Source organism: Punica granatum, chromosome 7 (assembly GCF_007655135.1).
Source record: "Punica granatum isolate Tunisia-2019 chromosome 7, ASM765513v2, whole genome shotgun sequence".
In the NCBI taxonomy this organism is placed as follows: domain Eukaryota; kingdom Viridiplantae; phylum Streptophyta; class Magnoliopsida; order Myrtales; family Lythraceae; genus Punica; species Punica granatum.
In genome coordinates this window covers 2,545,708-2,573,424 of record NC_045133.1, presented here as the reverse complement: position 1 = coordinate 2,573,424, position 27,717 = coordinate 2,545,708, and the positions used below count along the sequence as shown (strand labels likewise).

At 40.2% G+C, this 27,717-nt stretch overlaps 5 protein-coding genes across 6 annotated transcripts; 2 read left to right on the top strand and 3 right to left on the bottom strand.

The window, feature by feature from the left end:
* Window positions 1-4,678: 4,678 nt before the first annotated feature.
* Window positions 4,679-5,588, bottom strand: LOC116214737 (probable calcium-binding protein CML15). Its single transcript, XM_031550179.1, has one exon. The coding sequence runs from the start codon at window positions 5,360-5,362 to the stop codon at window positions 4,874-4,876; it is 489 nt and encodes a 162-aa protein (XP_031406039.1). The 5' UTR covers window positions 5,363-5,588; the 3' UTR covers window positions 4,679-4,873.
* A 5,052-nt stretch (window positions 5,589-10,640) lies between these two features.
* On the bottom strand, window positions 10,641-11,556 carry LOC116214736 (ethylene-responsive transcription factor ERN3-like). Its single transcript, XM_031550177.1, has one exon. The coding sequence runs from the start codon at window positions 11,501-11,503 to the stop codon at window positions 10,853-10,855; it is 651 nt and encodes a 216-aa protein (XP_031406037.1). The 5' UTR covers window positions 11,504-11,556; the 3' UTR covers window positions 10,641-10,852.
* Window positions 11,557-17,988: 6,432 nt separating this feature from the next.
* On the top strand, window positions 17,989-21,995 carry LOC116214263 (enolase 1, chloroplastic). Its single transcript, XM_031549646.1, has 7 exons — window positions 17,989-18,676; window positions 19,808-20,115; window positions 20,402-20,556; window positions 20,788-21,105; window positions 21,217-21,363; window positions 21,475-21,525; window positions 21,628-21,995. Exons 1-7 carry the CDS (start codon window positions 18,285-18,287, stop codon window positions 21,691-21,693), a joined length of 1,437 nt encoding a protein of 478 aa, XP_031405506.1. The 5' UTR covers window positions 17,989-18,284; the 3' UTR covers window positions 21,694-21,995.
* On the bottom strand, window positions 21,986-24,777 carry LOC116214264 (plant cysteine oxidase 3). Of its 2 annotated transcripts, none has more exons than XM_031549648.1 (5): window positions 24,491-24,777; window positions 23,529-23,680; window positions 23,246-23,396; window positions 22,397-22,540; window positions 21,986-22,301 (listed from the first exon to the last, which is right to left on the bottom strand). In XM_031549648.1, the coding sequence occupies exons 1-5, from the start codon at window positions 24,708-24,710 to the stop codon at window positions 22,183-22,185; spliced, it is 786 nt and encodes a 261-aa protein (XP_031405508.1). In that variant the 5' UTR covers window positions 24,711-24,777; the 3' UTR covers window positions 21,986-22,182. The 2 variants fall into 2 exon arrangements, with proteins under 2 accessions (XP_031405508.1, XP_031405507.1); XM_031549647.1 differs by having other exon boundaries at window positions 22,397-22,597; window positions 24,491-24,774.
* A 1,315-nt stretch (window positions 24,778-26,092) lies between these two features.
* Window positions 26,093-27,690, top strand: LOC116213994 (H/ACA ribonucleoprotein complex subunit 2-like protein). Its single transcript, XM_031549191.1, has 4 exons — window positions 26,093-26,314; window positions 26,487-26,556; window positions 27,151-27,256; window positions 27,372-27,690. Exons 1-4 carry the CDS (start codon window positions 26,188-26,190, stop codon window positions 27,531-27,533), a joined length of 465 nt encoding a protein of 154 aa, XP_031405051.1. The 5' UTR covers window positions 26,093-26,187; the 3' UTR covers window positions 27,534-27,690.
* The last annotated feature ends 27 nt before the right edge of the window (window positions 27,691-27,717 follow it).

The window sequence follows — 27,717 nt, the reverse complement described above, 5'->3', positions numbered from 1 at the left end:
GCAAGATTTAGGATTACCTCTACCTATTGATTCTAACCATAGTATCCGAGATAACGAATTGGAATTGGTTAAAAGAGAGGGAGATGAGCACGCATATCTAATATGCTGGGCAAAGTCATAATTTACATCCTCAGTCGGTCGCAGATTCTTAAATTAAACTAATTGAATAAATTAATTGGCTAAATCAGTTTTCAATATTTACGTTGCTTTTCACCGATAAAAAAAAAAAAATACTTACGTTGCTTTTCGTCCGTTCCAGATTAACAAAGCAACTCAACTCAGGCAACTTGGAAGAAATTTCTCTCTAGATAAACAGTTTGTAATTAATTATTCAGCAAAAACAGTTTGTAATTAATTGATTAAAATTAGTTTTATGATGTCACTAAGCATGCTTCTTGTTCTTCCCTCCTTTGGATGAATATCACCACCTCAACCTCTTCAGACATCAGATGGTAGAATAAGTCTTAAACATAGTGCACATTATAATGGAAAATCCAAGTTGCAACCCTTCTTAACAGTGTAATTGACTGCTGAAATCTGCATCAAAATTTCACCTTAATGTCTCCCCACGGTCACAGACTTGGACGGTGATAAAGGAGACATGGAGGCATGATCTTCCGGATGGACTTTGAGGGACTGACCAGGACTCGTAATGGCAAAAGGATTGGAGCAGAGCAGGCATCCATAAGGAACAACCTGGCGTGTTGATTTGTCTCTGGTTTTGCACTGCCTTCCTTACTACTCATTTGGTATTTTTCGGTTCTCCAATCATCTTCTCCAAAACAATTGGAAATCTAGGGGGGAATAAACATACTTGATCAGGGAACCTCATGCTATGTCAAATTCATTCTCAGTCAGTACCTTTCACGTCGAATATATAACAATCTAACACTTTTCATGTCAAATCTCCATGGGCTTTGTCCTAGTCTCCTCAGTGCTCCCATACTTCATCTTCTCCATGGTTCATATGATGTTCTGCCCAATGTATCATCAGATGAATTAGTGCCGCGGTTAAGGAGTGAATGGCATTCGGATGATCCTGAGTACTGCCAGATAGGCAGAGATCACTCAGGTCCAACACCGTCAAATTCCCAGCCCATTTCAAGTATCCAAGGCGGTTCGAGGAGAAGGCCAAGCCTTCTGAGAAGTTTGAGGAGAGGCCTGAAGGATAATTAGAAGACAATTTCCCACATTATAATGCAGATTGTCCATTACTAGAATCGGTGAAACGTAGGGTGTAGAAGTAATACAAATTAAGCTCAAACTCGTTTTTTTGTCAGAGGAGATGCCATCATATGAGCTTTGAAACATAATTTTTCATGTTTTGGAAGCTCGGAGAGTTCTCATCGATGTTCATTTTCTTTGCTCGACCCAAGAGCTCTTATCTGTTGACCTGATTTATGATTACATCTTTTGGCATTGCGGTGGTGCTGATCTTTCTCGGGTTGCTCTGCTCCGATGCACGGCGGCTCCATGCTTGAGAAGCAACTCTGTGTCTCCAAGATCTCATCCATGTGACCACATGAAGAAACATCAGGATCCTGTCTGAAACAGCAATGCCTTTCCTAAACTGAAGCAAGAAATTGCATTTCTCGGAGTTGATTATCCTCTCTGGGCAAAAAGCTCAATCTCGGAGTTGCAGCAGAACAAATAGCAGACAGAACAAGATATGGTCAAGCCTCCTCGTAGGAAGCACAGGATTTCCTAAAGTGTTCGGTGTAGTTAGGTTCTGAATGGTGCACACTGCACACTATCTACATTGTTAAGCATGTTGGAGCGGGCTTCCTGAGTACTTAAGCATGCAAGGGTAACACCGAAAAATGTTTATCGAGCATGAAGTAACATTCCCATCATGTGCAACCCGAACTTGATACGTATAACTAAACATTCACGCTCATTTGGTTGTGCATGCTGAAGAGGGAGGCTCCTAAGGAGAATAATCAGTGGATCAGTCCATTTTCCGAGTTAAGGTCATTAGTAGATCTAAACCTCATAAACTGCATTCTTTCAGATGATGGCGTCCTAGAAGGCATTGGGAGCTTACGGTCCCTAAAAAGTTTAAACCTTACCGGTAGTCATTTTTGTCATCTCCCATGCTCGATCAGCTCTCTTCCTAATCTCAAGAGTTTTGTAGTGAATGACTGCTCGAAGCAGGAGTTACTTCCAGATATGCCCCCAAGTGTGACTTGGTTATATTGTTCGAACTGTACCGGATTAATGACGGAGATTTCTTACTCCAGAAACTGGAATCCTGACGTGCAGGTATATTTGCTTGGATGTGAGAATCTTACGGCCAAATGTGTACAGCCTATTCTAAGGGTACCTCTCTTCCGCTGTCTCATTCTCTTCCTCGATGCACAGTCTCTCCAGGAAATTCTAGGTGTGTTCTTGTACAAAGTCTGAAATTCATATATTCTCGTGCAGAACTGGAGGGGAGGAATATTCTATGCACCAGGGAACAGTATGTGCTTATCTCTCCGAGAGCCTTCCTGTCATGGCCACGAGCTTGGCATTTCTCATATTTCGTGCATATCCAGCCACCATCATGTGGCACCGCCCTTATTATTCCGTGGCCAGACCCCGACTAGTGATATGACAAGGAAACGCTGGATAGAGGTATGTCCTTCTGTTATTGGTAATTCTGCAGATGAAGACTTTTTTAGCCGAATTTTCTGCTGCACGCTCAAATATCATGGGACATATAATATACATGGGCAATAAGCTGGCGGTGATGGATGTTGATGATGTCCAAGTTGTGGCCTGGTCAATGTTGAACATGTTGGAATCGAACCAAGCCGTAGCGGCTCTTCTGAGGAGGAAGCCCCTCAAAAGGTAGCTGAAACCTTGAATATGAACAAGAAATTTTCTCATGGCTAGATTTTGTCGCCAAGGATTGACTTTTCCATGTATATATCGAATGAAAATCATTTAAAAAAAGTTCATCTTGTGTTATTGATTATACAAATTCTATGATTTTTAGACAGATAACTCTTTTCTACGGCTTGTACATTGCTAGATGTTTTTCGGTATTTCTTCTTCTATAGTTGTTTTTGTTGGGGAACAGAGAAAGAAGGGGCTAAAGAAGTTTTCCAAGGTTACGAAATAAATCGTTATCAGGACCAAAAGCTTGTTTCAATCTATCCCTCCAAGGTGCAAACTGTCTAAGATTCTGAAACATGAAAAGGTCTCGGCTCCGAAGCTCATACATAGGGTCCCTGTCCAAGAAAAATGAGCATTTTTTTTTTGCCTCTACAGTATGATTTACGCTAATGTTATTGATCCTTCTCCTCAAACTGCTCTGGCTTCTTCGTGAACCGACTTGATCATGCCATGATCCCAACCACAGTGGGCCTGAGCAGCCTCAACTTCAGCGTTCTTTTGCCAGTTGTTCCTTGTCCATTATCGCATCATTTGGTGGTACATTCCAGAAGGAGCCCGTCTAAAGAGTAGATGAAGTAAGGGAGCAAGGAGATAGGCAACCAATACGAACAGGACCGTGAGCCAGAAAGGGGCCTTGGCTGGTCATCCAGCTGAGAAGATGTCTGCAGTCATCTTACTAGAGGCGTACAGTAGCTGGAATCAGCAGCCTCCCAACAACAATCTTTGGGTGGAGAAGTGGTATGTTGCATCAGTTTTCTCTGCTTTTACAGACCGAAAAGCATAAATTAATTATTGATTGAGAGGATAATAAACCATCTGCCTGGATTTTAAGCCAGAACTCTCTGCCTTATAGGAGCTCCATCGGCAATGTCAGAGTCTCCAGCTCCTCGAAATCATCTGGGTACTTATTGATCTTTGGAGAGCCATGGATGTCAATACTCCAGGAATGACATTGTTCTGCACATGCTTTTCAGAATATTTCCGATGTTTTAGCAGTCTTTCAAATTTATCTCCATGAGTTACTCTAGGTGGCATATAGATCGATCTTCTTTCAACTTTCCCTTGTAGAATTTTTCTGGTAATAACTCCGAATGAAATCCATATGGCCTATATGGAGGCATTTCTCTCTGGTGCATCTTCTCGTCTGATCAAAGAGGTCGTCTCTGCTCCCATGTGATCGTACTGGATGGCGACTTTATTACTACTGGACAGTTCAATGAAGTCCTGTCCGATCGGCAATCCGCTACTGCCAAGATGGTCAGTCAGAGGTTCCTCATTCACAGCAGTCTGTGTGTCTGTTATCTACTCTCGCATTCTTGGCATCTTGTCGCGACAATCTGGTTCGAGCATGCAAAGCAGTTCGAAGAGAAGTCCAAGCCGTCTTAGGGGTCGGAGGAGAAGGTGAAGAACGCTGATATAATATACTTATGCTCTACAATACATCATTAGAACAGGTGAATGCAGACTGCAGATCACAGCAGAGAAATCAAGGTTCATTTTTCATCAGAGGACATGCCTATGTATGATCTTCGAAACCGAACCTTAATTTGGTGACTTGAAAGCTCGGAGTTTGTAACTTATGGGAATATAAGGTCAAACAATTTGCGCAAACTAGCAGATGGTAGTGAGAGAAATCAATTATTTGATCCCGGTGATTAATTCATCGACGGCCCAATCTGTGATTTCTTCTTTAACCATTAGTATAGTTTATGCTCAATACAGTTGAATCATTTAGAAGTGATTTGTAGCAGAAATATGCAACAACCAATGACAGCTATAACCTATAAATACCAGAAAGTTCATAAAAAGAGCCATTGTACTTGCACAAAAGAACATGATAATGCAGAGTCTGACCATCTAATAAATTACAATTTAGTCTCGGATTTGAATAGACCGTGCTATCGAGGTTAATTAATCTGAGAGACAGCAGATTTGATTCCTAATTACATTTGATCTCCGAAATATACGTACATCGATCAATTTGATTACAATATTACGAAAAGGCGATACCAAAAATGTCGCAGGCAGACTTGGCCATTACGGATGCGAACTCATGGAAGCTGATGACACCGTCGCCATCCTCATCGGCTTCCTTGATCATCTCCCGGAGCTCACGGTATGTCAGGGGCTGGCCCATCTTGGCCATTGCGCCGGCCAGCTCAGCAGGCGTGATGAAGCCATTCCCATCCCGGTCGAACGAATGGAAGACCCCCATGAGCTGCTCCTGGTTCATGAGGACCTCCTCATTGACATCCGGGAGGATGACCTTGAGGAGCTCATCGAATTCCACGAGTCCGTTCCCATTCGCATCCACGCTCGTAAGGAGCGTGTGGATCTGGTCCCCAGACGGCTTCAGCCCGAGCGAACGGAGAAGGGCGGCTAGCTCGAGGATCGTGAGGCTCCCGTCTGAGTCCATGTCGAACCGTGCGAATATCTCCTGCAGCTGGTTCAGCTGGTCCACCTGCGGACCTGCCAGCGACATGGCAACCAGGTTCCGTGTATAACGCCACGAGACAACACGACGATTCCCGAGATATTACTTCTACGATGAAATGGAAGATTAGTTAGCAATGCACACGATGCTGGGGAAGGCGAATGAATTGTTCTTCGGTTTTACTTTTTGTGGGTTGGTTACGGATCTGAGGTTGCAGGATTTTGAGGTTTGGAGAGGAGATTCGTTAATGGAACAGATAAGCGCGTCGGTGAATATATTTATGTCCATGGGATGGCAAACACAGATCCTTTCAGTGTTTTATTTATTTATTTATTTATTTATTTATCTATTTTTTCCTATGCTGTCCGATAAACTGAACGAACGTTCATGGAAATGCCTCTTGCCAGATACATGTATGTGTCGGTTGCATGCATGCATGGAATTGTTACTGATTTGTCGAACTGCACGTACCGATCGACCTCGGCAATATAATATATACGAGAGCAGTGGATATAAGTCGACGCTAGTCTAGAAGCAAATTCGTGATGCCGATCTACGCCTATACTATTAAAATCCCTTCTGACCTGAGCAATAATTTACATGTCAAGTAACATGGCTGCATAGCATGGATAAGGTATTGCCAGTGCTTAGTACAGCTCATGGAGCTGTTGGACTTGTCTTCTGGTCCTAAGCTTAAAACTAGTTATTTTAATTGGTTAATTAACACGTATACCCATATTTTTATTATATTTCATGGAATTCTGACATAGTAAACATTCAAAAGATTAGAGGACGATAATATGGTTCGATTTCGGAACCTCCTCCCCCGTAAAGTCTCGTATCGCAGCTTCAGTTGTTGCGATGCCACAAGGTGGGATGCGAGTTCCATGTTAACGGACCGAAAGTGGCAAATATCCTGCGTCCTAGCACCGTTTGAGTTGCAGGTGGCCCGGTTGCTGCCCGTCAGTCGTAGTCCCCTAGCGAGGCAGGGGTCTGTCTCGGGACAATAGTCCGCTTACCCGTAAAATGATATTAATAACAATCATAGTAATTGATCCGCTCCGAAAAAGGTCTGAGAACCATAGACATCCCCGAAAGATTGCAACTTTAGATTTGATCCGAGCCTAGATTTCTCTCTCCATAGTCCATCTCGTTCCTTCTCCGGCTTCAAGCCTAATAATAATATGATTAATTATCTAAAAAGAGCATCACCTTTACATTTTTTTTCAAAATATAATACGAATTTTAAAAAATAATATATAAATATATGATCTTTGTATTTTTTTTCTAAATATAACACGACCTTTCGAGAGTAACATCAAAAGGCGTGACCTTTTAATTTTTTTATAAATATAATACAACATTTAAAAAAGTATAGAAAGACACGGCCTTCAAATTTAGTTATGTGTCTAGCACAACGTCATTTATTCCGTCAAATTGTAATAATAATGCACAATATAATTGGATGAGTAAACCCCATATATTTTTATTTAATTAAAAAATAATTTTAAAAAGAAAAAAAACAAAAAAAAAAGAAAGAGAAATTCAACTTAATAAGAGGAAAGGGGAAGGGGCCGACAATAGTGATTATGCCGGTGGCTACCATCTCCCATTTGGGGTCATCGACCGCAGTATGACCTCAATTATATGGGTAATGGTCGTAATCGGGACACCCACTGTCGGAATCGAAAGAACCCTGAAATTGGGCCTTTTTTATTTCGACAGTAAGGGCCCCTTGCGCCCCGCAATTAACGATCTGCTCTTTTTTTTTTAGAAAATAATCTTATTTTTTTTATTTTTAGAATTATTTTTTAATTAAATAAAAATATGTGGAACTCACTCATCTAATGATGTTGTACCATAAGGTGTCGTTAGCTATTACTGTTACATTTGACGAATAATTAACGTCGTACAAGAGTCGTAATTAAACTTGAAAGTTGTGTTTTTTTATGTTATTTTTTAAAGATCATACTATATTTAGAAAAAATATAAAAATCGCGTTTTTCTGTGTTATTATTAAAAAGTCGTGCTACATTTAGAAAAAAATAAAAATGTAGTGTATTTTTAATATTTTATACTATTTTTTAAAGGTAGTGTTGTATTTAAAAAAAACAAAAATCTGATTTTCTATGTAAGTAATCCATAATAATAAGTCACTCTCTTTCCTTCAATGGCCATAATGCCTCATTCTCGTCTAAGTCCACTCCCTTCACAAATGCAGGCATTTTGAGCAAGAACAAGAAGTTGCCCTTTTGTTGGTTTGGATCAGATCTGTCTTCTTTCTTCTTCTTCTTATACTTCTGCTGCTGCTGCTGCTATATCTTCTGATCTGATCTCTGGGTCGGGTGGAGTCACTGGAGGCAGCGGTTCATCGATCTCTTCCTGGGAATTTGCTGTCTCCCAATAGCAGCAATTCATGAATCGGTCGATAAACCTCTGCATCCAGCGCTAGCCCTTCTGTTTTTCTCCGTCGGTCGAATTGATTTTCTGTTGAAATTGTTATGTCTGCTCTGTTCCTCGCTATGTGAATTTGTAGCCACTAAACAGCTTGGAAGATCTGATGTGAGTTTCAGCCGAAATGGGTAAAAAAGGAAACTTTTTTCTTGATTGAGAAATGTGAATCTTGCAGCAATTTGGCAGGTGGGAGGATATTGGTGATTTCAGTTCCATACTGTTCCTTCCTTGTCCTGCATTATCTTTTGTACCCCGTCTTCTTCTACTTCTGTTTTGGGAAAGTTTCAGATCAGAAGCTCTGATGTAAGTCTGCAGCTCAATTGATTGCTCTGCCTCCCTGCAGGGAAACTGACCGAGGGGCAAGTTTTAATTTCTCTTTGCATGTTGAAGGTATCACGTTATTCTGTTCTTCTGCCGGTGAGATCACGAGCTATTCTCGGCTGACTGGCTGAGACTAATCGTAAGTATGGGTAAGTTTACCTCATTAATTGGGAATTTGCTGCAGGTTGTGTTAGCTCTGCTGCTAAGCACTGAACTGATAATTTAAGGATTTGATTTGGATTACTCAGCATTCTTTTCCAGCTTTTGCTGAGATGTTTTTTGCACCATATAATGAGTAGTTTCTGCAAAATAAGCAGTATTTACGAGTTTGCTAGAATTCGTAGGTCTGTCAACGGACAATTCTGGTGGGAATCAATTCGAGTGCTGCTAAAGTTTTAAAATTTTGCCTGTACGAATTTCTCGAACCTGATATAATTTGCTGACCTCTAAATGCTGTATATTTTCTGCATGAAATCTTTTTTTGGTTCCGGATCTCCTCGCAGGCTTGACTATTAGATCTTCTAGTTTATTTCAATCGTTCTTCATTCCATTTGTGCTTGTTGATGAGTCTTCTGGTCGCTCACTTCTCCTTGCTGGTGCTCATATTCATATTGGTTCCATCTGATAGAACACCATTTGTTCCATAAGTTGCGAAATGGCCACTATGTTCGATGTCTTCTCCTATGAGTTTCTTTTGTTGTTCCAGTTGAAGTTGCGTGGCCGGATGACAGCACAGCCAATTACTGGTTAGGAAAAATTTTGTGCAGTTTCTCGATTGACTTCTTTTCAGGTGCATAGACTGGTAAAGGGACATTTGATGCTCGGAAGATATACATATCCGTGCCGGGCCTCGAGCCGGTCATAGAAAGAGTACATTCGTAGTTCCTTTTTGTTTTTGCCATGTGTTGAAGTTAAGGTATTAAAGTGGGTCTCAGCAAAAAGAGAAAAGGAGATAAGGTTTCAAATTTTGCTGGTGGGATCCATATCCTTTTATTGCATCACTGCTGCTTCAAAGTGAGGGAAGTGTACAGCTTCTTTGACTGCCCCATTATTTAGTCTGAAGAGAATCATATTCATGTGTGCGCAAACATCGGCGAATAATTTTTCGTACTTCTCAGAACCTGGTATCTGATTCTTTTTACCAAAATCTTGGCTTGGAAGTGGGAAGAAGGAAGTAATCAGGTTCTTGTTCTGGACTTCCGGGAACACCCACAGAAAAGTGGGAACTCAGGATTCTCTGCTCGTACCGGCATGACACATAGCAAGGAAGAAAATCTGCTCGTGTATGCGGAAAGCTTGGGATGCTCTGTTCCCGATTTGCGTTGATCCCACGCGGATGAGCATATCTCCTCGAACTGGTAGTAGCTAGTGCTCATGCCGAGGAGAGATGGTACTCTAAAAATCCGGCGATCGTTGGTTTCTTCTTCCTTTCATTAGCTAGAAAAAACAGAGTGGGATTTCAATGTAAAGAGCAAATGTTCTTAGAATTTCTGTTAACATTATCAACCTCTCTTGAGTATTTACTTCATGATTTTCCTTCGCATTACACCTTTTACGTGATTGGATTTTTTCCATGAAGATCGAACTGAATTTTAACTCTCGAGTATCCAATTATTGAAATTTTGCTTGTTGAAATCGTCAAATAGATATCACTGGAAGCATGTCTTGGCTATTGGAGTGAGATTTAAAGTAAAAAGGTAAAAACGTGGTTGTGAAGATTCACCAAAAAAAATAAATAATGTTTTTAACTCTACTACACTTTAATTCTACTTATCTTCAATTCAATAACATAATAATTTTTTTTATCTTAATTACCTTTTAATTTAAATTTTAACACTAAATTCTCTCAATTATTCAGTACTTTTTCCACAATTCAACAACACAATCATTATTTTCTCTTAACTATTCATTACTTTTTCTCACTTTTTCTCATAATTCAAAAACACAATGATTACAAACCCAAATAAATATGATTATTTATAATTGGAATGGAGTCGAGTTATTCTTAAAGAAAACCGCCTCTGAAATTATGTCTTCTCTTTTTGAAAAGTTTTATGGATTAAATAAATTGTTCTGAATATTATAGTAGAAAATAATATGAATAATTATGCTAAGCATAATCACTTAAAAATATTCATTTCACAAAGTAGTGGACCAATTATATACTTATTCATCTATAACAATTAATCATCACTTGGAATTCCGACAATATAGTTGTCAATTAATTATGAGGTCGCTATCTTTGGCACTTGGCAACAATATTGCTTAAGATACATGAAAATGATATTAAACATATTATCTAGAAAAATAAAAGGGGAAATAATCATCGTGATGTTGGACTTTGTCCTAATAACTCATAAAAGAGGACGCGTAATTCCACCAAATACCAAAAAAAAAAGAGTAATTAATCATCAATGGACTTTGTCCTTGTATCTGAATTTGAATATATCATTAGCTTTTATCAGAGGAAAACTATTTTTGGAGATAATTAATATTAATAAATCCATATAAAAAAATCTCCTTTCAAAAATTAAACCACTATTAATAGAAGAAGCACCAAAATTATAACTTTTACTATAATAATTAACCCAAAAAAACTTTTATTAGCTAAAATTCCTAATTAAACATCAAATTTGAAAAACAAGGGGAAAAAGAGAGGAAAAAGTTGGAAAAACAGTAGACAGATTTTTTTTTCCAACAAAAGGAGACAGATTAAAGTGGATTATGTACAACGTGAAATTATAGAAGCTAGCTTGATTTTGTCTAGGAAGCCCTACTGAAAGAAGGAGCAACGACAACTGAAGAATAAACCTTAGAACTACCAACCGACACCCCACAAATCTTGTTAGTACTACTCCCATCATGTTCCTCCGTACAACCCAAACATCCGATCCCGTCTTCGGACGTACAGACTATCGTCTCCTCGACTACCGCATCAAAGTTCATCAAGTGGATGTCGTCGTACTTCCCTCCGTTCCTCCATGAGTTATCCAGCGATGATCTGAGGAGTTGCTTTGTGTTTGCATGGCTGAGGAGCCGATGGAACATCGGGTTTGCCTGGAGGCGGATGGAGTTGACTGTGACTTGTTCGCGGCATGGGAAGTTGGTCCTGGCATTCCTGCCTCGGAGGAGCCGTGCAGCCGAGTCGTAGGCGAGGGCGGCTTCCTCGGCCCTGTCAAAGGTGCCGAGCCACAGGCGGAGCTTGAGTGAGGAGTCCTTGATCTCAGCCACCCATCTCCCCGAGGGCCTTTGTCTCACACCAAGGAACCTTGTCTTAGGATGCTTCTTCATGGTTGTCTTATGCTCTTTTTTTGGTGGATTAGGGTTTCCAACTGAAGCATTATGGGGTTGATGAGATGGGAGTAATGATGAGATTTGTGATGTTTCAAGAAAGGGTATTGCGTTCTTGTCCATGAATGAGACGATGAGTGGAATAGGAAAGTGAGCTTTCCTGATGGGTCTCTTAAACAATATGTGTTGGGCCATTAAATATTTATTATGAGGATGACAATGGCTATGAGAATGATGATGAGAGAAATGGCAAGCAACTTTTGTCTCATCTGGGGCTTGCTTGTGGACAAATCGATATCATTACAAAATTAAATATTATCCAAAGTACAGATCAATTACATATCATACCGAACGATTTCGATTAATGATATGTGTATTCTTTACTGTCGATGGTATTTATAATATATCTGAAGGTAGTAGCTGGCGGTCTTACTAATATTACATATGATTACAAGGCTGCTTTCTTCCCTTGATGAGGTGCAATGATTAATTGACGTACTGCTTATATGTTCCTTCTACCAATAGTAGGAACAAGTTCTACAAGTCGATTTACCAATATGAATTAGTCTATATATATATACACCTAAATCCCTCTCTCTCTCTCTCTCTATATATATATATATATATGTTCACTTATGCAAAAGTATCTTGTCATCATCTCCCATAGTAATAATGAACAAGTGGTCCATAGATATGATCAATTGCAATCAATAGCATGTGTCCAAATAATGATCATATAATATAATTATGGTAATTAAACTAATCTTCTCATCTGAAGACTAGTAATAAAGCTGATGAAATGAGGTGGATAGTCAGTCTCATATATATATATTATTGCACCAGAAACCCTTCAAATTAATTTAATAATTAAATTCTGTGAGCAAAAGAAGCTCGTAATTAAGTAATTTAAATTAAATTATATATATATATTTGTACGAATATAGAATGTAATGCCTAAGGGGGAAAACAGCCAGTGGCCTCCAAACAAACGCAGCCCTACCTCAAAAGCCCCAAATAACAACAGGCCCGCGTTTTACATCTAATAATCTTAATTAACTTCGCCCTCAGCTTTTAGCATTTTATTGATACCAGCTTAAAAAAAAGACAAAAGAAAAAAATTATGATCTAGCTTGTCTCTTAATATCTGTCGTGGTTATTATTGACACCATGCTCTCCCTCTCTCTCATAATTGTCCCATTGTTTTCAATTTTTCAAAAAGAAAAATTTACGCTAGACCGATCAAAAGTCGTCGCACATAGTTTTGATACAAGTAAGTTATTGCCGGGACGGGCACAATCCCAATAAATTCATACTCCTCGAAGAATTTACTTTCTCATTATAGATGAACGATTATTATAAGTACATGAAACGATGAATATGAATGTTTATTTTTTCACGGAAGAAATATAAAAGTAGGGTTATCCCGAGCCAATTGTAAATTGCTTTGTGCTAATACCCGCCATGGCCTAAGCGGAACATCTTGCAATCGACTGAAACTGGATCTGGATCTCCTACAGTTTGGAAGCAATAATATAAGTTCCTATTGAGAGGCCTGCCTTAGTCAGTGTAATTTTAGCCAACAAAAAGAAAAAAGAGAGAAAAAAAAACTGTTTTTCAATTTTCTTTTTAAAGAAACGAATCCTCGGATTATGGACTCTCCGAGAAACGGCCCATGCAATTTTTTCTTTCGGCCTATGTTTCGGTCCATATGGGCCCGACAGCCGGCACGTTAAGGCCTTAATGGGCCAGATTGACTTCTGTAGTACAGCCTAGATAGAGTACACCATAGAAAGCAATAACTAATTTTTGTTCTTTTCCCGAGCAACGAAAAAAAAAAAAGAGTACGCTAATCTAAGAAAAGAAAAAAAAAATTTCGTATGCTAAAAGAAAATATTGCTAAGATGGTATGCTAATTTAAGTTGATTCAATCCAGCAAGTCCGTTGTATCTGGCCATCGATCGGACTGTCATCGCAGGGGCAGATACCAAGCAAACTGTAGGATGATTGATATGCCTATCCTTTAAGGCGAACATGCTGAGGAGGTAAGGATGAAGGCGAAGACGACCAGTAACTGCCTCTGCTGCCGCTTGACATTGGCCAGAAAACCGGCTTTGAAGATCGAACTGAAAACGAGTTGCGCAGCTTGTCGAACTGTAAACAATTGAAAACGAGTAACTGCCTCTGCTGTCGTAGCACAGCTTGTCCTGGCGGCTGCTCTATGTTGCGCGATCACCGACTGGCCTTGGTGCCATGGGCGGCACCATCCAATAGGTTTGCATTACCGAACTCGAACACGCAGTCACTCAGTGGCTTGCAGCAGCCCGACTGAGAAAAGATTGCCTTAGTTTGATTATTGCAGATCAAGTATTCAATAAAACAATAGATTGATGTTAGAACCCATTGAACATAGGCACAAATCCAATGTTGTACGTTGTACGTAAACGAAAAATAATAAGTTCGAACAAATTTTTATGATGAAATGATATTCGTAACTATACTGCTTTCTAAGATACCATCTGAAAAACTAACCATAAACTGATCTCTATTGGCCATGGTTATATGCAATAATAGTTCAAAGAGTCTTAAATCAAGAAGCAAGGGGAAAAATGTATACGAACTTTCTATAGGTTCGCATCGATCGATATACCTGTAACGGAGTCAAGTTCTTCCTGTAGAACTCAGCAGCCGAATATTGATCGGACCTCTTCCTGGGCTCCTACAAACATCAGTATCAACCAAACATTAACTCCGGATCACACCCCTGTTCTTCCGGTTAACCAAGTGATTCCTCAACCAGTTCGAGTGATCTCTGAGCCGGTACTCCTTGTGCCCTTGACTAGGAACCACTTTTCTTGCAACCTCCTTCGTGACCTCGGATGCAAAGACCGAGAACCCAACCAGACCAATGGCGATGGAGATAATGAGGAACAAGTAGAGCCACATGAAGTGGTTGAACCGGAAGCAGGAGGCGAGGATTCTGAACAAGGACAGGCCAAGGAGGGCCCCGCCGGTGAAGACTCGCATCTTGAGGGACTTCTGGCATGTGGAGGAGGCAGCAACAGCATGGACATTTAGGTAAAGCGCGACACCGATGGCAGCGAGGGAGAGAACTACCGCAAGGAGGTTCATGGTCCCGATTACGACACCAGGGCGAGCCATTACGTGCAATATGTTAAAACTGTGAAAGACATAATAAGTGCTGTCCTTAACGTACGTATATACATACATCGCTGCTGTCCACCTTTTTCGCTCATCGAAAGGGGGAAAAAAAAGCACATATACATTGCTCTTTAGAGTAGAGCTACATACGAGTAGGGAAAAATATATGTCATAGCACGACCTTTTACTGTAGTTGTTGAGGAGTAAAATGGGATAAATTCCATATCGAAAAAGAAAAAGGAAAATCCATGGATTAATATATGACTTGGGTACCACCACTTATCAGCTTGAGCTTTTAAGTGGATATGGGCCCGAGTCCGTATAAGCCCAAAGGAAATTTAATATGGTATCAGAACCTAGGTTATGCGTATGCGTGCCTACGCGCGTGTGCGCACCCACACCACGCCAGACCTAGTATGTCCGAGTGCAGCCAAGAATGCCCTTGTGTTAGTGTCCCCCTCGCCCGAGCACGGAAGATGAGCCCGGCTCGAGGTCAATTGCTGAGGGCGGGTGTTTACGGGCACGTGACAACGTGTAGGCAGAAATAGACCACACGTTGCACATGAGGGCGGGTGTTGAGGAGTAAAATGGGATAAATCCCACATCGAAAAAGAAAAAGGAAAATCCATGGGTTAATATACGACTTGGGTACCACCACTTATCAGCTTGAGCTTTTAAGTGGATATGGGTCCGAGCCCGTATAAGCCCAATGGAAATTTAATATGGTATCAGAACCTAGGTTACGCTTATGCGTGCCTACGCGCGTGTGCGCACCCATACCACGCCAGACCCAATATGTCCGAGTGCAACCAAGAATGCGCCTTGTGTTAGTGTCCCCCCTCGCCCGAGCATGGAAGATGAGCCCGGCTCGAGGTCAATTGAGGGCGGGTGTTTACGGGCACGTGACAACGTGTAGGCAGAAATAGACCACACGTTGCACGTGAGGGCGGGTGTTGAGGAGTAAAATGGGATAAATCCCACATCGAAAAAGAAAAAGGAAAATCCATGGGTTAATATATGACTTGGGTACCACCACTTATCAGCTTGAGCTTTTAAGTGGATATGGGCCCGAGCCGGTATAAGCCCAATGGAAATTTAATAGTAGTGTTAATTTTATCACAATATTTAAAAATTACGCTATATAGCACAACGTTTTGAGTGTAGTGTCAATCATAGTCTTGCATTAAATTTTTCGTGAAAATTAAATAGAAGATTAACGTGGAGCACAAGTGAATGAATAGTCAGCTCAGACTCTTGCGACATGTTGAATAACTCATATTTTGACATGCCGAGTGCCTTTTTACTCACTCAACACCCTTACCATCGATATCGGAATTACATTCCCGCTACTTCACATACAAAATTGTTCTTTTTGAAAACAACTACACCATCAATAAAATGAAAAAAAAATCACATAATGAACTTATTGCAGTTCATATAGTGAACAATGAGTGAAAAATTGTTAAAAAGAAAAGGGAAGCTCATACCTGTCAAATGAAATGCAAACCTTAATATGTTTTCTTTTATCAGAACAAAAGAGGAAAAAGTGTGAAAAAAGTGACTGGTAAGCTCGTGGATGACGAGGGGGAGAAATGGCAAAACAATGAACTGAAAAGAAATTTGGGGATGCAGTGAGATGAAAATATCTGAAGAGGGGCGGAAATGAGATTCAGGTATTGATGGTGATGGAGTCGGCGAGTAAAAGGGCATTGGACGGGTCGGAATATGAGTTATTTCACTTGAGACGAGAGTCTAAGCCCACTATTCATCGTGTGCGCCACATTAGCCTTCCATTTAATTTTTATGAAAAATTTGACGTCATGACATAATTAGCACTACACTTTAAACTATATGCTATATAATGTAAATTTAAAAAATTGTGATAAAATTGATATAAAAGTAAAATGTTATACTATGATCGATACTACACTTAAACGATGTGCTTTATAATATAATTTTAAAAGGTTATGAAAAAATTAACACAAAAGTAAATGGTTTTGCTATAATATGTTATCGTCCCTATCTATATACATATCTTTACTTCTATATATATATATATATTATGCATTTATCTTTACTAGAACTGTTCAGTTATTTCGGCAGGAGCAACTTCGATTAGGAGAACACTGCATGATCACCCCCCTATGAAAAACAGAGTCAATTAAAAATCAAGGCGATATCTATATATATGTTCATTATGTCGTGTTATTAAAAGTTTGTGATAAATCCGAGATAAAATTGGTAGTTCATGATTTTTAATTAGCTAATTTCTATGGAGTATATGGCCTTATTGATAAGCTAGAGAATTTTCGCGTTTGGTAAATATTGATTGATATATTTAAATGATATTGTAATGATGATTATGAAAAGTATATATGATAATTTATTATTAAATTGAAGAATAAGATAAAAAAGTAACGATTGTATTATTGAATTGAGGAAATAATAATAAATAATTGAGAGATTTAATATTAAAAAATTTATTGTAATAATAATTAAGAAAAAATATGTGATATAATTTATTATTATATTGAAAAAAGATTAAAAAAAATTAATGATTGTGTTGTTGAATTGAAAGAAAAGGAAAATGAAGTTAAACTCCACTCCGTTTAGAGGATTTCGACAGCTTGATTTGAGTTTAAGGTATGTTAAAATTTGAATTGATGACCATAGACTGCATTGCGATGAAATTATCAAAAACTCTCAGTCGGAAATAAAGAAAAATTGTAATGTAAAGGAAAACATTGTGTAATTCAAATAAAATAAAAGAATTTGTTATACCGGATCTGAAACTGTCTTATTTGGAAAATTCTATATTGCATACAATTATAATGCATGTATGGTACCTACAAAAAAAAGAAAAAAAGAAAAAAGGCATGTATGCTAATTGCTACGTACACGTATTTACTTGAACATTTTCAAATAGATTATTTATAACTCAATTAAATTTTATAAAAAGGAAGTAAATTATTTGAGGTCGGGTCATTTATACTTGAAAAAATTCAAATAATTTACTTGCACTCACCACACATATTTTCAAAGGACTCATGCAATTTTATTTTATATCGTATGAGAAAGCATCCATCGCTTGAAAACGACGGCTCATTAAGCATAGGAACCATGGAACACGAGTTTATATAATTACATACGTGAATTTTGTCGATTCTTTTTTTCAACCTTATTTGAAGAACTGTCAATATTTTTTTTTTCGGTGAATCAATAAGATTATATTTTCTGTACTCGACAATAGAGAAGAAAAAATGGCAATAAATATGCACAAAAATTTATATATATCAAAAAACAAAAATGGAAAAATATAAGAGGAAAAATGAATAGTTTTCCAAAAAAAATAAATTGAGTAAAAAAGAAGGAAATTCTTAAAAATTTGTCGATGACCCCAAACACATGTAAAGGGAACGACTTCGTCGACAACCTTTGGCGCCCGCATGGCACCTAACTCAACTGGAAGAGATATATACAGTCCCGGCGTATGGTGAGCCCGGTCATGTTTCAACGCGGGCTCACTGTGCACCTGGATCAGCTAAGAATCCATCCTGGGTCAGAGCCGGTACTGAACTCAACGTCCCTCCACCAACTACCAAAGGCCACCACCATTTTCATCGCCCCGCGGCGGACTTCCCCACACTCGCCGTCTCCCTTCATATACACAAACCCCTTCTCTCCATTTTCTCACTCCTCAAGCTCTCAACTTTCTCTCTCCTCTCTCTCTCTCTAGCTCCCGACAATGGCCTTAGCCTCCCCTTTCATCTCCGCGAAGCCCCTCCCAAAACCAGCGCCGCTGGCCTCCCCGCCGCCGGCCCCGAGGTCCGCCTCCGTCCGGTGCTCCGCCGCCCCCGCCGCGGCGACCGTCAAGGCTGCGGCGGCCAGGGAGTGCAGGGTGAAGTCGGTGAGGGCGAGGCAGATCGTGGACAGCAGGGGGAACCCCACCGTGGAGGTCGACCTGTTCACCGACGAGCTGTACCGATCCGCCGTGCCCAGCGGCGCCTCCACCGGGATCTACGAGGCCCTCGAGCTCAGGGACGGCGACAAGAGCGTGTACGGCGGGAAGGGCGTGCTCAATGCTGTCAGGAACATCAACGAGGTGCTTGGCCCTAAGCTAATCGGAGTCGACGTCAGGTACTGTCAGGGGGGGAAAAGATCAAATTTTAATTGTTCTTGGCATGGTGACTTGATGGGCTGATCAGCAGCTTATACTAAATTCTGCTTGCACCATCTTTCTTTTTTTCCCTTTCAATATCTTTGTGCATTTCTGTAATTTGATTGAATTTGTTCTTTCCCTATTTAATGCAAAATTATCACCTTTATGGAACCCACTTGAAGCACCTCCTAACCTGGCCAAAGCCGAGGCTCGAGCAAGAGCATTACTCTCTCGTAGTCTAGGTGAAAAATTATCACTTATTGAACTTTTAGTCTGCCCTTTGAGATGAGCTGAAGTCTGACCGGTCTACTGCCAGCATTTATTTGTATTGATGTTTGTCCATTATAGAAATATCTTTCCTTCTGATGTTGGGAGTTCAGCGGGAAAGCACAATACAAGCAATCTTTTTGTCTGAGTGTTCTGGAATTAATTCATCTGCAATGTGAAGTATAAAGGTGGACAAATTTCGCTTTCGGAAGAAAATGAGAGAAGATTGTGAGAAAGTACATGGAAAAAAGACAGAAATTTGAAGTCCTATGTGGGGCAGTGTGGAGCTTGTGGTTGGTATTGCTCTGGGCTCATGTTTGTTGAACACTTGATTCTTGTTGAATTGTAACTTCCTGTTTGGCTTTAGAATTTTTTTTAACTCAACTCAACTTCAGTTATCTTCAATTCAACAACACAATCATTATTTATCCCTTTTTCTTCAATTTTTTTAACCATTCAATTCAATTTTTAATACTAAATTCTTTCAATCTATTCATTACTTTTTCCACGATTCAACAATACAATCATTACAAATCAATTAAAACAAAAACTCAACTCAACTCAACTCTGCTCTACTCTAATACCAAACACAATTGCTGAGTTGAATTTTCTCCCCTTGCTTTGTCGCTTGATAACATGAGTGAACTGTAAATGTTAATTGGTGAAAACCTTCCATTCTGTGAAAGAATTGCAGGTTCTTTAAGCATTTGTTTGGTCATCTAAATGATTTTCATCCTTTTGTTAGTCCCAGGTGCTCTTCTATGTTCATGATGGTCTAAAAGAAGTCTTTATGTTCTGTTCAATGTAAGTGTGATGGTGACTATTTCTTTGCCTTGTCTCAGAAACCAAGCAGAAGTGGACGCTGTCATGCTAGAAATCGATGGAACCCCCAACAAGTCGAAAATGGGGGCGAATGCGATACTCGGGGTGTCTCTCAGCGCCTGCAGAGCAGGTGCAGGTACTAAGGGAGTTCCTCTGTACAAGCACATTCAGGAAATCTCCGGAACAAAAGAGCTCGTCATGCCGGTTCCGGCATTTAACGTCATCAATGGGGGCAGTCACGCGGGAAATAATCTTGCCATGCAAGAGTTTATGATCCTTCCTGTTGGTGCAAGCTCATTCGCTGAGGCACTTCGCATGGGCAGTGAAGGTGAGGCGGTCAGCTAATTACTTTTGTCTTGCTTTTATCCTGTCGTACATTTGTTTTCTTTGTTGGCTTGTTTTTAAATTGAATCAAAAGGAGATTCTAGCCTTTGCCCAGTCCATGGAGAACTTCTTTTAGTGCCAGTTGATCATTGCGGGTCTTATCACTGAACACCACACCAATAGTTATCTGGTCAAGTCGATATAAAGGATTGTTTTAGGACCATATCTGAGATGTAATTCTTTTATGATCATGCCCCTCTGCTGAAAAGTCTTATCTTGTATTTCCACAGTTTATCATATCCTGAAGGGTATCATTAAGGCGAAATATGGACAGGATGCTTGCAATGTCGGGGATGAAGGGGGCTTTGCGCCAAATGTTCAAGACAACAGAGAAGGACTGGTTCTTCTTATGGATGCAATCGAGAAGGCTGGATACACTGGCAAGGTGGGAGAATCATCATTGCATGCTTTCTTTTGGATCTCCTCAAACTGCAGATCAGAGTCCTCGGTAGCTTAACAGCATTTGAGACAACATTCACAGTTGTTGATAACGAATTAACTGTTGTAGGACCATTGGATGAAAAATGATTGAATCTTGGGGTTTGAAATTGCAAAGGATCCTCAGCTTCAGGGGATGCACAGCATTTTCTAACATTGGAGTTGAAATGATGTGCAGATTAAGATTGGAATGGATGTTGCTGCTTCCGAGTTTTTCATGAAGGACGGAAGCTACGATCTTAACTTCAAGAAACAGCCAAATGATGGGGCCCATGTCCTCTCAGCTCAGAGCCTCTGCAATCTCTACAAGGAGTTCGTGAAGGACTTCCCTATTGTCTCCATCGAGGATCCATTTGACCAAGACGATTGGAGATCGTGGGCATCTCTCCAATCTTCAGTGGATATTCAACTTGTAGGAGATGACTTGCTGGTCACGAATCCAAAGAGGATCGCTGAAGCTATTCAAAAGAAGGCATGCAACGGTTTACTCTTGAAGGTATCTCACACCCTACATATAAGAGTCGTCTTTTGATTAATTACTGTGATCATCTGCTCATATTCACTTAATCTTTTTTTTTTCTTTTTTCTTTTTTCACTAAATTTGCAGGTCAATCAGATTGGTACAGTGACCGAGTCCATTCATTCGGCTCTTGATTCAAAAGCTGCAGGTTGGGGGGTCATGGTTAGCCATCGCAGTGGTGAAACTGAGGATAACTTCATTGCTGACCTTTCAGTGGGGTTAGCTAGTGGACAGGTCCGATTCACTTGGCTCTTGAATTTATGGTCAATTGTTATGCATTTTTATCGGGTATCTTTGCTGCGATGTCTTAGTGAGTAGCTGAGACGTCCAATCCTCTGTTTACAGATTAAGACAGGAGCTCCTTGCCGAAGCGAGCGGTTGGCCAAGTACAATCAGGTACGCCTCCATCTTCTGGGGTGGTGGATGACAATATCTCTCCGTATCTGGCATCAATTAACTTGCTCATAATCATCTATTGACATCTCCATGTCATTGCAGCTCCTACGCATCGAGGAGGAACTCGGGACTGTTCGTTATGCTGGTGAATCTTTCAGGTCACCGTAGAAAAATCTCCTTTTATATTCTGCTCTCTGAGAACAAGGTCTTCATGCAAAGTTCAAGAAGGAAATATTACCCATAGGTGGATTACAAGAGTACCAATGGAGCCGATTGGGTTTCAATCAGAGATAGCTGCTTTTAGTTGGATTAAATCATCCCTTCTTGTTTCACAATAAAGTTTTGCGAGTGAGATTTTGTATGCACAAATGTGGTTCATAGCGCTTGACATCGAACTGCTACTGTTTGTAACATTTTTTTTTCCATGATGAGGGACAGTTTATCAAGTTTAAGAATGGGCTTTTTGCTAATTTTATGTCTCTCTCCGATTTATTTTGGAAAATCAGAATCAGAATATACATTGCCAAGAACAAGATTCACATTCAGATTCTTCCATTTCACTGCATCAATCCAGAAAAGTAAAGGAGAAAGCTGACTTGAATTCGGCAATTTGCTGACACTTCTCTCCTCATCTTTGGCAAACATCTTTTGTGAGCGCTAAACCTCGACAGCAGGTCCCATGTACTTCCCTGACCGCATGTACAGATCTTCAGGAGTCTCTATCTCGGAAAGCCAAGCATAGTTTTCCTTGTTGTCACTCTTCTCGCCTTCATTTGCTGCAGTTTGTCGGGCAAATAACTAGAAGCTTGAGAAAGAAGGATAATCTACAATTTCAACATACAGCCATACTAAGGAAGATATTGAAACTTACAGAAGGTGAAGTAAGGGTAGTCGTGGTAGTAGGTGCACTTTCTGCCTGCATCTTCTCGGTAAGGAGGAGAGAGAATATCAAGAACTGCACAGGGAGTGATAGCTGTGAAACAATGCAGATTCCCTCCGGTCTTCGGGTACAGAACTGTGGTCCCGCATGGTGCAGTTAGAACTTTATCAGCAGCCAATTTAGCCAATCTTACTGCTCAAGAGAGACAGACAGTGACTGAATGAGGCAATTTCATGTCATTCAGTTCAAACCTAATGCAGTGCATGTTTGTCAAGAATTCCTGAGCCTGACAAAACCTGGAGCAAAAGATTAACACCGATATCCCCCCAGAAGTTCAATTCCTTTAAACAACTAGAATTGCTACTTCAGGAATATAATGAAACATTATATGATGGATCGAGCCGAAATGAATTTCTGGAAGCCGGATCAGACACATTTGCTGATCGCTTAAATATGTAAAAAGATGATCTATCAGAAGCATGTGGGACTTCAAAAGGCAATGGTAGTATTGACTTCATCTAAATATTTCTCAGACCTGGTCTAGGATTTTTTTTATTTATTCTAAAAGTAATCTTATCAATGAAGAGCACAAGTCGGTGATATTAGATAAATTGTGTGAGCCTCCCATATAAAACATTAGTAACTATATTAACCTTGGAGTAGATTATACTTAATTTACACGGGCCATTACCTAAAAAAACTACGACTGTTTGCTCAGCTGCAATTAGAAATCATTTGGCCCAATCTCCTTTAATAGATCACTTTGTAGCGCTTATCAATGGGGCAGCTTCTCACAAGAGAGGCGTGCAAGTATTAAAACATAAACAAGTTTCAGCTAACCTGATCTATCTTCATTAGGAAAGCAAGGAGGCTCGACCCAGTCATATGCTTTCACATGCAGAGACCCATAGAGAACCTTGCTGAAGACATTCATCCCGGGATGGTCGTGAAGAGGTATAACTGCTGAAGTAGGAAAGCAGAATATACACATCTGTGAAGAAAGACAAACATGTAAAACGATTATTCAAGAACATTAATAATGAAAGAAGCAACCCATCTCTAGATTTCATGAGGGAGAAATGAATATCTAAGCAAAGTAGTCCTTCCTGCTCTGTGGATTTACCGTAAAGCTATCACATTCATGAATATCTATGTAAGTTATTGGTTGGGCCCACCGAGCCACTCTATCTAACCGGTTGAGTCCGAAGAAACCGAGTCCCCGATCATCCTCTGACACATTCTCTGACAGCCCTACGTCGGCAGGGCCTATTGTGTCTGCAAAGGAACATCTACCAACAATCCATCATAAATGAAAAGTCAATCCCACAGAAAATTAGTCATGAGATAAATTTTGGAGAAGTATTCAATTTCAAGCAGAATCAATGAGACTCTCACTTTCTTTCTCAATAACAATACAAAAATATAATCATATGATCCGAGTTTAAGTTCGGGGACAGTCACAAACTTCTTCTCCGTCACCTTAGGTCCTTAACTATCAACAGATTTGTACAATCTTCCTACAAATGACACAATTAAGCTAAACTGATAAAAGTCACTCAAGGGATAACAGTAACAGAGACCCATCTCATCTTTCAAACAAAAAAGTTCTATTCGACCAGCAAAACTTTGAACATATGATGCTGCAATCTTTACAATATAAACAGCCAAATGTACAAGTTATTTACGACAAGAAGCCATGGCATGCTCGTACATCAATTTCCAACATTCAGTCAGTTCGAAAGTAAGGTTAATGTATGCATATGCTTTTCTTTATCCAATTCACACTCCGCATAACCATTTAAACTGTCGAATTCAACAAGGGGAAAATCTCAAATCCCGGCCGTAAGACTGTTGGGCATATTATGGCAAAGAAGAAACAACAAGAAGGAGGATCACAGCCCTTCCATTGGGAAGAATTGAGCTGACTCAGTGCATACAATATTGGGCACAATGAAGAACTAAACTAAACCAGGGCATTCAATCCTTGGAAAGATTAACTACAGCCGCAAGAAGGATTGAACTAAACAATGAGAAAGGTACGAACTTTGGGGAAGGCAAGGGGTGGGAATGAGAATTGATGAGTACCCAGAAGAGAACAGAGCCTCTGCGCGGCCTGAGGAGAAGGCGGCGGCGTCCCCGAGGGCGTGAATGTCTTCTTGCAGAGGTCGTACAGAGCCTGAACCTTGGAGCTGCTCCTGTTCTTGGCCATGGCCGTGGAGGAGTGCCTCCGGAAACCGAAATCTGCCCTCTTCTGGAGGAAAAACAACCTCACCTTATCAGTTGTTTTTTGGAATTCCGGGAACATGTTCGAGCAAATTAGTTAATATGGAAAAAGAAAAAGGCAAAATCACTGAGTGGAGACAGTGACGAGTGATTACTATGATGGAGGGCTCTGTCTGTTCCACTTATGTCGTCACTTGTAGGTTGATGGATGTCGCTGGTCAACGTTTGGGTGTTACGTCGGGAGGTCGTGCTAACGGACGGCCGTGATTCGTTCGGATAATCATCCTTTTTTTTTCATTTTGTTATTATTTTTCAATTTTCGGGTGGCATATTTGGCGATCTACTTCCTCCGGAGCATCAAATTCACGTAAAAACTCACTATTAAGTGTTGATCCAAGAGTTCCAATGAATTAAGGAGCAATCTGATTGAGATATAATAATTATTTGAGAAAAAGACAAAAATTCTCCTTGTGATTTGGGATCGGAACAAATCGCACCATGTTCTTTTATTTGAGACAATTAGCCCCGTAATTTGCTCCATTTTCAGTCCTTAATCTTTAACTTTTTAATCATTTTGATCATAAATCTTTTTCTAAACGACCCCGACTCTCTCCCCCTTCGATTTTTCATTATAGGACTAAAATGAAACAAAATAGAGAGTTGAAGATAGAAATGATAAAAAAAAAGATTTAGGATCAAAATGATTAAAAAGTTAAAGATTGAGGACTGAAAATGAAAAAAATTAACGTCGTAACCTCCCATGTCTGACGAAGTAAACCACATGAGGCTAATTATCTCAAATAAAATAACAGGATGCGATTTATCCCAACCCCAAATTATAAGGGGATTTTTATCTTTTTCCCTAATAATTTTTACTCTTTGGTTGTGCCCTTTGATACTTGCTCTTCGACTATTCCGGTCCAATGATAGTGGAAACGATAATGAGAATTCATTGATTTAGTCGATGTATCCATTGATTGGTGTTTTGACAATTTACTTCGTTGACGTAATATATTGCGACTCTTATTATTTGCTTGGGTAGAAGGATTTAGAGGGAAAAGGCATGGGAGGATATTGATTGATAAACATGATTTTGGAGGGTTTTCATACCCAGCACTTTAAGAAACTTCTTTTTTTAAATTACTGGTAATCACTCTATTGGTTAAAAACAATCACACTCGAGCATCGGAAGGCCCCGGGGCGATGCGATTTCAGAAAATTTCAGTCTTACACTACAGGTCGACTAAAAATTCAATTTGTCGTTGAGTCACGTCATAATAATTTCTTAATGAACGTTTTGGATGGACTGGGCATAGGAAAATAGAACTGGCATGGCCCAATATGATCCTGGGCCTAGCAGTGGCCTGTAAATATGGGTACTGCTCGAAACAATCTCAGCGCACGCGCGCATAGCAGCGAGTGCTGCGCACGCGAAGCTAAACCCTCAAAACCCTAATCCTGAAGAAGATTGGAGCAGACAGACTCACGTTGAGAAACCCTAATCACCGCCATTTCTCACAGAGAGAAGGGGAAGAGAGAGAGAGAGAGAAGAGAGAAGGATGGGGAGTGATAGCGAAGCCGAGAAGTCACAGAAGAAGGAGAAGAAGGTTATAGCTCTCGCCCCCATTGCCAAGCCTCTCGCGGGCAAGAAGCTCTGCAAACGAACCCTCAAGCTTGTCCGCAAAGGTACATTCGATCTCGAGCTTCGCCCGTGCTTTCATTGATTCTAAGTTGGGGCAGGGCAGAACTTGGCTTGGTTCTGCTATCTTGGGCGATGAGTGTCAGAACGGAGCTGGAAATTTTGGTTAAAGTTGGAGTTTTTCTGCTGAAATTTGTTGGTTCTTTTGGTTTCTTTCAGCTGCCGAGCACAAATGTTTGAAGAGGGGCGTGAAGGAGGTGGTCAAAAGCATACGCCGTGGCAATAAGGGGTCAGTTTCTTCCCCCCGACTTGCTTTAAATTGACCGACTTGTTCATCATTTGATGTTAATCGAGTTTGGTACATCTTATTAGTAGTTGTGGAGCCCAAAACTGCATTGATTCGAAGGCATAGAGATTGCTGATTATGGGTTTGTTTTAGTCGAGCAGGATGCTTTCGGATGTCCAGTGATTGCTGATTAATTTACGGGTTTGACTAAAGATCGAGTATATTCTTGCTCAGGTCTAGTGATTACTAAATAAGGGGGTGTTTATATTCTGGCAAGATGTTGAGGGCAAAGTCTAATCTCTTCTCCTTATAAGATTGCATTCATGAGTGCATAAAAGCTGGACCTTGGTCGATCAGCATATAAGTCATCATTCTGCAGGGCGATGACTGCTACGACATTGTTTTGAGGTTACATGGAGCAGCTTGATGATTTGTAAGACCTTAATTAAGGAGAGGGTTGTGGGTTGCTAGATATCTGTGCAAATGAATGTCTTTAATTGTGTACGAAATCTGAACGCTGATGGTGGCTTATGGTTCTTAGATCAAGGATGGGGTCGATATGGAAGGATTGTTTACCTGTTGATTTTGTGGGTGCAGGTTGTGTGTTATTGCTGGGAACATATCTCCAATTGATGTCATTACGCATGTTCCAATCTTGTGCGAAGAGGCCGAGATTCCATATGTCTATGTTCCTTCCAAAGAGGTAAGTTCACCTCTAATCCTTGTCTGCTTGTTTTCCTTTCTTATGCAAAAGAAAATGCGCCCCTCTCATCATCCGTCTCTGGTTTGTTATATTTTCGGTTCATTTGTGGTCGCAGGATCTAGCAAGCGCAGGGGTGACGAAGAGACCAACATGCTGCGTCCTGGTACTCACAAAGCCGACCAAGGGGGAAATAGCCCAAGAAGAACAAGAAAAGCTCAAGTCCGAACATAATCAAGTTGCAGCTGATATTTCCGAACTTACATCCTCTCTCTTCTGAATATCGAGATGTTTGCTTTCATTGCTGGCAGCTGAACTGCACCCCTTTTCTTTTTCATTCCTCGCTTCGCAAATTGGTGCAGTTTATCTTAGCAGATGTACTATGAATATGCAATGGTGCTAAATTGACGCAGTTATTTTAGCCAGTGTTAATATTATGGATGCATAGTGGTGCTTTGAGTGAT